The 9478-nt window shown below is 36.2% G+C and overlaps 2 protein-coding genes across 3 annotated transcripts; one reads left to right on the top strand and one right to left on the bottom strand.

Moving 5' to 3' along the window:
* The first annotated feature begins 686 nt into the window (after positions 1–686).
* Positions 687–1754, top strand: LOC112036393 (uncharacterized). The gene has a single exon (XM_024069197.2). It carries the CDS (start codon positions 687–689, stop codon positions 1752–1754), a length of 1068 nt encoding a protein of 355 aa, XP_023924965.2.
* Positions 1755–3846: 2092 nt separating this feature from the next.
* Positions 3847–9478, bottom strand: LOC112036456 (glycine-rich RNA-binding protein RZ1B). 2 transcript variants are annotated; one of them, XM_024069252.2, is made up of 4 exons: positions 9211–9478; positions 8960–9097; positions 4458–4954; positions 3847–4226 (listed from the first exon to the last, which is right to left on the bottom strand). In XM_024069252.2, the coding sequence occupies exons 2-4, from the start codon at positions 9068–9070 to the stop codon at positions 3989–3991; spliced, it is 846 nt and encodes a 281-aa protein (XP_023925020.1). In that variant the 5' UTR covers positions 9071–9097; positions 9211–9478; the 3' UTR covers positions 3847–3988. The 2 variants fall into 2 exon arrangements, with proteins under 2 accessions (XP_023925020.1, XP_023925029.1); XM_024069261.2 differs by lacking the exon at positions 9211–9478 and adding an exon at positions 5988–7961 and having other exon boundaries at positions 8960–9074.

The raw sequence follows: 9478 nt of genomic DNA, 5'->3' as shown, positions 1-9478 counted from the left end.
TTTATGCTTTTAGAGGTCATGATGAAAGCCTTGATTCAAAAAATAGAGGTAATTTTATTGAATTGTTAAAATTCACATCAACTTTCAATGACAAAGTAGTCAGTGTTGTCTTGGAAAATGCTCCAGGAAATGCCAAATATACATCACCCACAATTCAAAAAGAGATTTTGCATATTCTTGCTAGTAATATGCGAAATGCTATTCATGAAGAAATTGGGGATGCAAAATTTTGCATTCTTGTTGATGAAGCTCGGGATGAGTTGAAGAGAGAGCAAATGGCCATCATTTTGAGGTTTGTTGATAAAGAAGATTTCATTAAAGAGCGTTTCTATCATGTTGTGCATGTTAGAGACACTACTGCATTGACTTTAAAGAATGAGATATGTGCTATCCTTTCTTATTACAACATCCACATTGAAAATATTCAAGGTCAAGGATATGATGGGGCTAGTAACATGCGTGGTGAATGGAATGGATTAGAAGCTCTTTTTCTTAAAGATTGCCCATATGCTTATTATGTACACTGTATGGCTCATATGTTGCAATTAGCTCTAGTTACAGCATCTAGAGAAGTAAAAGATGTTCATCAGTTCTTTGATCATTTGGTTAATATTATCAATATTGTTGTTGGTTCTAGTAAGCGTAATGATGAATTGCAACATGCTTAAGCAAAACAAGTTGAGAATATGATTGCTTCTAATGAAATTGAGACTGGAAGAGATGCAAACCAGATTGGTACTTTGCAACGAGCTGGAGATACTAGGTGGGGATCTCATTTTCAATCTATTTGTAGTTTGATTAACATGTTTGATGCTACTTGCAAATTTATCAACACTATCTCTAAGGAAGGGGCTAACTATAAACAACACGGTGATGCCAAAGGAGCTTATCAGGTATTAACATCATTTGAATTTATTTTAATCTTGCATTTGATGAAAGAGATAATGGGAATTACTAATGTTCTTTGTCAAGCTTTGCAACAACGTTCTCAAGACCTTTTAAATGTCATGCATTTAGTTTCAACTACAAAATCACTTATTCAAAAGTTAAGAGATGATGGATGGAAGCCTTTACTTGTTAGTGTTATAGCATTTTGTAAGCAACATGAAATTGATATTTCTGATATGAATTCTCGTTACACTAAAGGTCGAGGTAGATATCGTCGTCAAGATGAAGATTTAACAATGGAACATCATTTTAGAATTTGCATATTTACAGTTGCAATAGACTTTCAATTGCAAGAATTGAAAAGTAGATTTTGTGAGCTAACAACGGAACTTGTCATTCTTAGTTCAGTTTTAAATCCCAAGGATGCTTTTAGATTATTCAAAATTGTTCATATATGCAATTTAGTTAAAAAATATTATCTTCAAGATTTTACTGAACATGAACAAGAACGTTTGGAGTCTCAATTGCAACATTATGAGCTTGATGTGATAAAACATCCAGATTTTCGGAATATGAGTACAATTTCCGAGCTATGTAGGGGATTAAAAATTTTAGGAAAGTCGAATATCTATTTTTTGATTGATAAACTTATTCGTCTTGTGTTGACTCTTCCAGTTTCTACAGCAACTACAGAACAAGCTTTCTCAGCTATGAAGTTGTTAAAAACAAGACTTCGCAATAGAATGGAGAATGAGTTTTTGGCAGATAATATGATAGTTTATATAGAGAAGAAAATTGCACGGAATTTCACTATAGAGATGATAATTGATGAATTTTATTCCATGAAAAATCGTCGTCAAGCATGATTTGATTTGGTTGATGACCCGACCTAACCTGAATAATGTTGCGTGGTTTTTAATGGGAGATTTATTGAGACTTAGTCCATGGAGCGAAGGCTTGGGCAGACAAAAAATTGTTGGCCCATTTTGTAGCCCATTGTGAATCTTGTACGCAGGATATAAAAGCCTTTTTTTTTTTTTTTTAATGATTAGAGTTTTGTCTTGTTGTTGTTTTTGAGGAAGAAAAACATTGTAGCCGCACATTGTAATTTTCTTTGATAATAGTGAAATCCCTGCAACTCCGTGAACGTAGGCAAATTGTCAAACCACGTAAATATTGTCTTGTGCGTGTGATTGTTTTTCTTTTGGCGTTTTGTTTTCTCTATTTTTTTGTTTCTCATAGGTTTGGAATTTCGGTTGAATTCCCAACATGTTCAAGTATATGATGATATATGAAAGTTAATAATTTTGTATCTAATAGACTTAAGAATTATATTTAGTATATCTCTGTTACAACCCGATCCCCCATGTATTTATTCCTGGCTACGCTCCTGAACTTGACCTAAGTTTTAAAGCTCCTTTGGTACTTTATGAGTTCTTTTCTCTTTCTTGTGCATATTTTCTTTCTTCTTTTTTTTGCTTCTTAACTTTTTCTTCGAATGGCTGCCTTCTTTTCCTTTTATATTGGTCTTGGAAGGCTTGAAATTACTATTTGCGCTCCCCTACCTTGGTATTAGAATTAGTCTCTTTGATCTAAAACTTGGTGGCTGTTCTTTCCTCTTACTTTGTCTTTTTGGGAATCCATGTCTAAAAGTGTCATGGTTGTTTTTCCCTTCATAGAAGGCATCTTCTTAGGTAAGTCAAATCCCTTTTGAGGTTAATGAGGTAGAACTTATTTACACTGAGAAGGTTCTCTTGCCTTGATTGTGGCTTTTCCTAGTTGGGCTTTTTCTTGAAAATAGTATAAATTCTTCTTCAAGATTGATGAACTCGGAAAGTCTTTAAGCACCCTTCCTATGTTTTCTCTGGCTAAGATTCCTCAAACTCTTCACATTGAATTTCGAACTTCAAAACCTACTGGGGGCATCATAAGTTTCTTTCATCTTTTCCTCTTCTCCAAGTAACTCAATTGTGATGGGCTTTTCCAAGGTTCCCTCCGTTTTCTTGATGGGCTTTTCTCGAGGACCCCTTTCAAGGATCCCCTCTCTTAGGTCATCTGCCTCCCGAACAGGGCTTTTCATCACTTGTTTGCTTTCTTTTGACATTGGGCCTTCTTATCACTCCATCCTTTACTTCCCTTATTGAATTCTTCTTCTTTTTGCAAGAACACCTATTAAGCCGTGGGTCCTTTGATTCCTTCAGGCCCATAGTCCGGTCCCTCAGACTGGTCTTTCTTCATTGGGATTTTTTGGACCTCAACAAAGCTAAAGTTTATACACAAAACTTTGATTTATTCTCCTACTCCTTATAATTAATTAATAGAAATATGTTGATTACAAACCCTCCTGCAAATCTTCTCCTGTATACCAGTGACTAACAGACGCAAGAACTTTCCATTAACAACATAATATATACCAAAGGGAAATTTGCCATGAAAGCCCCGTGATTGACCAAAATTTTACCTTCCTCCATTTCATTACTATATATTCTTTCTTCTTTTTTTTCTCATTTCCTTTCTTTTTACGATAAGTAAAATATTTTATTAATAAATTAGAATGCAAATACAGGACCTATATATACTAGGATTACATCACACCTAAGCTTGGAGATTGCATAGATTTAACAGCACTAATAAATTAGAAACAGCAAACAATTCTATTGCTGATGTCCACTCAAGTAAAATTTTGAGGAATTGTCGTTTCAGATCTGGAATATTCCATTCACACCCCTAGGTTCTAGCACTTATTTCCCTCCAAATGCACCACTCCCGATATTTCGGTTTTGACAGACAGTTGAGAACTGAAAAGCTCCCCGAAGTTGTTTACCTCTCATATCTTAAAGATCTGACAACAGTTTTCCCTTTCACATATTTGAAAGATCTCATTTAGTGCTTTTGCCTAATCAAAAATGGAGAATGGACATTAAGCATTCATGAAGTTTTATACAGGGGAAAAGGACGTTTATCGGACAAAAGCCAAGATAAAAGTAAATGCATTAAACCATTGGTTCATCCCAATTACAACATTCTACATAACCGAAAACCAAGCACCTACCAGAGTTTATACACCTAAAAGTTTCAAAAGAAAAATAACTACGAACATTTAGTAGCGGTCAATGGAAGATGGGCGCCCAGCCCTGTCAGTGCGGTCATAAGGACCCGGCCTGTTCCTGTAACTTCTTCCCTCATTCCGTGCTGGTCCTCCATTTCCATACCTATTGCCACCCCCTCTTGGGCCACCATCCCTATCATAGGCTCTGTCCTTGCCATAACCATTCTGGGGATAACGATCTGAACCACCATACCTATCACTCGCAATGCGGTCTCCACTAGGCACATACCTGCATGGTAATAAGTCAAAAACCATCCATATCAAGGCTCTAAATATGATAATTGAAATCTAATGGGCATATGTTCCACTGATGTTCACAATTAGAATATCCAAAACTATTCCAAAAATATATATAAATGGCCACCATCACCATAACAAGGACCATACAAAATGCATAAAGCATTTCTTCAGTTACTGTTCTAACTGTTTTAACAATTGTCTTGTCTTAAAACTAGGATACCTGTCACCAACATGGCGATCACGGCTGCCATATTTGTTGTCTCTGCTGTCAAAACGATCCCTATCTCCATAGCGACCTCCATCATAACGGTCATCCATATAGCGATCACGTTCTCCCCCAAAACGATTCCCACGGCCACCAGCCCCTCCAAACCTAGAACGTGAAGAAAATGAACCTCCACCCCCACTGCGGTCACCACCTGTTAAAGGGCAGTCCCTCGCCCAATGACCTGGGCGCCCACACTTGAAACAATCATCTTGCCCAGTAGACCTATCTCCTCCTCCATAGCTTCCCCTGCCACTAGATGAGTAGCCTCCTCCCCTATAGCCATGGTCTAAATCCTCCCCCATTTTGGGTTGGGCCTTATTCACTGAGATAACCCGATCCCCAAGCTCCCGTCCATGCATATCTCTGATTGCATCTTCCATTCCCCGACGATCTGCAAACGTAATGAACCCAAATCCACGCGGGCGGCCTGTATCTCTTTCCAACATGATCTACATAAACAGACCGTAATGAGCTCATGTTGATTTTATGCAATTGATTTTTTAGTGCTGCTTAATGCAATTGATTGATATCAGCTGCATAAAGCAATACTAAAAATTCAGAACAACTATTTAAAGAACACAGTTGCAACAAATGATGAACAAGCAATCAAGCCAAACATGACCTTGTGTACTACAGCTTAAGCTAAAAAATATTTTACTTAAGAAATGCATATGGACTACCCCCTCCAAAAAAGAACTGGAACTTCATAGCTATAAACCTAAAGCAAACCCTGAAGAAAAGAACTGGCACTTCATATAAGTGACCAAAGTGTCCAAGAGCCTTGTGGCCACTCAATGGCACTACCCAGTTCTTCTCATGGGGAGAACCTAAAGCATTTCAAGCAATATCTTTTGTCAGTACTAATCCTTAAAGTTTTCAATTAACCACAAAACTGAGGAAAAGATAATGCCAATTGCCAAGGGATTGATGATTATATAAAAGAAATGGATTTGAGAATACCAACCTCAAATACAACTGGTACTGTAGACAATATATAAAAGGGCACCATGTAGAAGTATTAACACCAATTTTTAAAAGAAAGAAAAGGGCATTAAGATACAAACTTATAAGGTAAGGCTGCTCAATCTCCAACCCCATACATACATCAAGGTCAAGTCAGTGACCATAAATTCATAATAAGCTAACAGAAAAACAAGAAGACAATACAAACCCATTGAAATTGACCTAATAGCTGATATCACTTCTTTGGTTTAGTGCATGATCAGTGGTAAACCATCATGAAGCAAATCCTTTTTCTTTTCTTTTCTGATAATGGTAAACCATCAAGAAGCAACATTCAAAATACTATGAAACGATATGAAATGAAATGCAAATCTATTTCAGATAACAGAAATAATAAAATTTAGAATTATAATTCATCAACTAAAAATAATAGGAAATAAAGAAGTAAATTCAACAACAAGATCAGCATAAAAATTAGACAAAATGGGAAGAAGCTCAAAACTAAAGCAGATAACTTACTTTTTCTTTGCCATTATGGATAAGTCAATGCAAAGTGTTTCATATTGCAAAGAATTCTTAAACAAACCAGAAGAATCTGCCAGATGGTACATGTCTGTCATCTGACAATATATGAGACTCCAACCTCAAATTTTTCACAGAATCTGAGAGACCAGTTGCAGCATAAACTGGTATCTCTCTTAACGCACCATGTGGTCAAGAAGTACATGTAAACACTCTAAAATTGTTACAACATCCCACTTAATCTGGTCAGAAGTCAAAGCATTCTGTCGGATACGATATCCCAATCAAGAAGTCATTATTTTCAACAACAAATATCGGAACAAGAAAACAATGTGGGTACCCATCTACTGGTAACAAAAAGGAATCTCTTCCAGAACCAAACTTTTCATGGACATCAGGCAGTGCAAATCCCCATAAAACATTTCTTGCAACTATGAGTTTTCCCAAGTACAGCATAAACAATACCTACAATAAGGATATAACCAATTGACAGTCTTCATTTGGGAGACTATGTCCTAGCTTTTTCCATAATTCTGCCACCTTCTTCAGCGGTTCTACCAGGAAAGAAAAATGATTGCAATAATCAGGCAGATACATTTTCAAAAGACAGCACTAACTATACACCTCTTCCAACTGATAACTTGACATGGAACAAATCTAACCCCAGAAAACAGAGCCTACCACTACCATAAAAACTTTCAGTCAGCATGCCAACAGAAGTACAAGATCTCTGTGCCCTTGGGTAGAATATTGGCGCAGAGTTGGAGGGAATTGATGAAATGATCTGTGATACCAGCTGTGAGTACCCAGACTCCAAACTTAAACAGATTCAGCATCCCAGGCAGTCAAAAGGAGATGCACTACACTCCCAAAACTTTTGAATTCAGATAATGAATCCAGTCATCCAACCATTACTACCATGTTATAAAACATCAAGATTTAGTCTAGATGTGAATGCGTTTCAGGCACCTGAGCAGTCCAGCCGAGATCAGTAAACGATGATGATTGTAATATGTTAAGTCAACTTACAGATAGTCTAAAGCTGCCCAGTATTAAAATGATCATGAGAAGGCAAAACTAAAATTGGTGGTTCAAGGGCTCTTGAAGAGAATGGTATAACTTAAAATGGTTTAGACAGTCAAAACAAAGGTTCAATGGATCCACACAACCCAAGCCAAGCACAAATGGCAACCATGAATTTGCCAACTAAAACCAGAGACATTAACTTAATTGTAACAGCAAATATATATGTCAAACCAAACAGAACCTCAAGAGAATAAGGCTCAAAAACAGGAACCTTGGACACCATGAGCCCGCTGCACTAGAAGATGGGAGTATCTCATTGCCATCAAATATAGTAGCTATGTCAGACAAACTGCAGCATTGTGTATTATGTAACTAAAGTTTCAGAATCATAGAACCATTGCAGATGCAACCTCACTCAAATTATAGTCAATATCAAAGGCGGCATATCTCTTTGATTCTCTGACACAGAAATCAAACTGACATGGATCGTCATTGATTTAAATCCATAAACAAGAATAAGGACTCAGTATCCAGCTGAAAAACTTGTGTTCCTCACATAACCTTATATATTCAAGTTTTAGCCTTACTAGTGTAAGAACAGCCAATCAATAAACAAGATGCATCTCCTTTCATTCTGTCTAAAACAAAAAAAAAAACAAAATTCTTCAAGCAAATGAATAAAGGTATCACTTGATCAAACAACTATCATTTTACGACCTTCCAACCTCAGCCACAAAATCCAGAAAGAACATCAGTAAGCTCTTCAACAGTACTTCTCATGGTCTGCTAGATCATGTTTGTGTTGATTTGTCGGCCAGTTTTTAAACCAACTTACCCATTTCAAATTTATGAGATTATCTTATAGATCCCAACCACATTTCCAAACACTGTCTTTCATGTGAGTAGTTCCTCGGTTGACAGTTTTTTTACAACAACCTGCTTAATCTAATCACAAAATGACATTCAGGTTAAGCAACTTGAATGCAAACCACTCTGACCAGAACATCTTTAAAAAGATCCATCTACAAGATCTCAAAAGAATGTGACCACCATTACCCAAAATAATTAATATTACGAAAAGACCAAAGGAATTTTAATCTATTAGAAAAGAAAACAACAGTAATATCAAAAATTAATGACAGCCGCTAATAAAATTAAGGGTAATTTCAGGCATAGGCATATGAATGATGTTTCAATTTAGTGAGAACAGGAATAAACAACCTGACATCTTTTCTTAACTAACTATTCCCAAATCATTCTTCTTAAAAACATGAACATATAAGGTTCAGAACAAGAATCAACAGAATTTAATTTCCAGCCCTCGCAAATTTGATGTCCCAATGGAGTTTTTAATTTGAACTTCAACCAAAATCCATCAATTTCAAAACAAATGCTTCTAAAGATATTTTAAAAACAAATTCAATGTCAAAAATTATTATATGATATAACTTAAATTCTTTGTTGAAAGATGTTTAAACTACTAGAACAGCACGTCCATAACGTAGTTTATTCTTAAAATAGTGCTTTTGCGAGATCGCAAACTAGATGAATTTCTTCTTGATTTTGCTTAATGCAACAGGACTAATGTCTCAAACTACCTAAACACAAATCAAACACGTGCGTAATTTCGCAGACAAGATACTTCAGTTGTCAAGTCATGGCTGAGCACGATGCGGAGAAACACAATACATATGCATTGGTTCGTTCTAATGTGATTTAACCAATGTGAAGAATCACAAATCACTATGTTTTTATTATTATTTTATTTATTCCAGGTTTTCACAAGCATACCAGTGTAAAGTAATACATTGTTTTTTTTCCGTATTTGGCTAATAGAACACCAGATTGAAATTCCAAAACCTAGTTTTCTTTTCATTTTCCTTAATTTTCTCGGCAACCAAACAGAGCAGGAACAGCAATGAAATGAAGAGAGAGAATCTTACCTGACATTCAACGATTTTGCCAAAGCGATCGAAAGCGTGGTGGAGCTGTCGCTCCGTGACGTTCCACGACAAACCTCCAACAAATATTCGGTTCTCTTCCTTCCCAGCCATCACTCTCTCTCACACACACACAATTTTCTGCGCACAAATAAGAAACAGTGAGTGACAATTCAAACAAATTTTTTTTTTAAACCCTAAGTTCTGTTTGTTTCCGAAGAAAAAATAAGAAAAAGAAAGGGAATAGTGCGTACCTAGGGTATGAATTTTTGTGGTAGAAAAAAATTAAAAGTGCAAGACTCGCCCTCTGTGTATCGTAATGTAAAGAAAATTTTGGAGTATTTTGGGGTTTTGAATATGAAACCCTAGACTATACGGAGAGGACGTAGTAGATTGGGTTCCGCTGTTTTCGTTGTACCTTTGAAATTTTCACTTGATTTTTTGGTGATTTGGCAATTTTTATGGTACAACCGGTGGAAAATCGAGCCACAGGAATTGCAGTCTTTCCAGGTAGCTAGGTCC

The sequence above is a fragment of the Quercus suber genome, unplaced genomic scaffold (assembly GCF_002906115.3).
Source record: "Quercus suber isolate HL8 unplaced genomic scaffold, Cork oak 2.0 scaffold_430, whole genome shotgun sequence".
In the NCBI taxonomy this organism is placed as follows: Eukaryota; Viridiplantae; Streptophyta; class Magnoliopsida; order Fagales; family Fagaceae; genus Quercus; species Quercus suber.
Note: the sequence above shows the minus strand (reverse complement) of the source record. Positions and strands in the feature narration are given on the sequence as shown.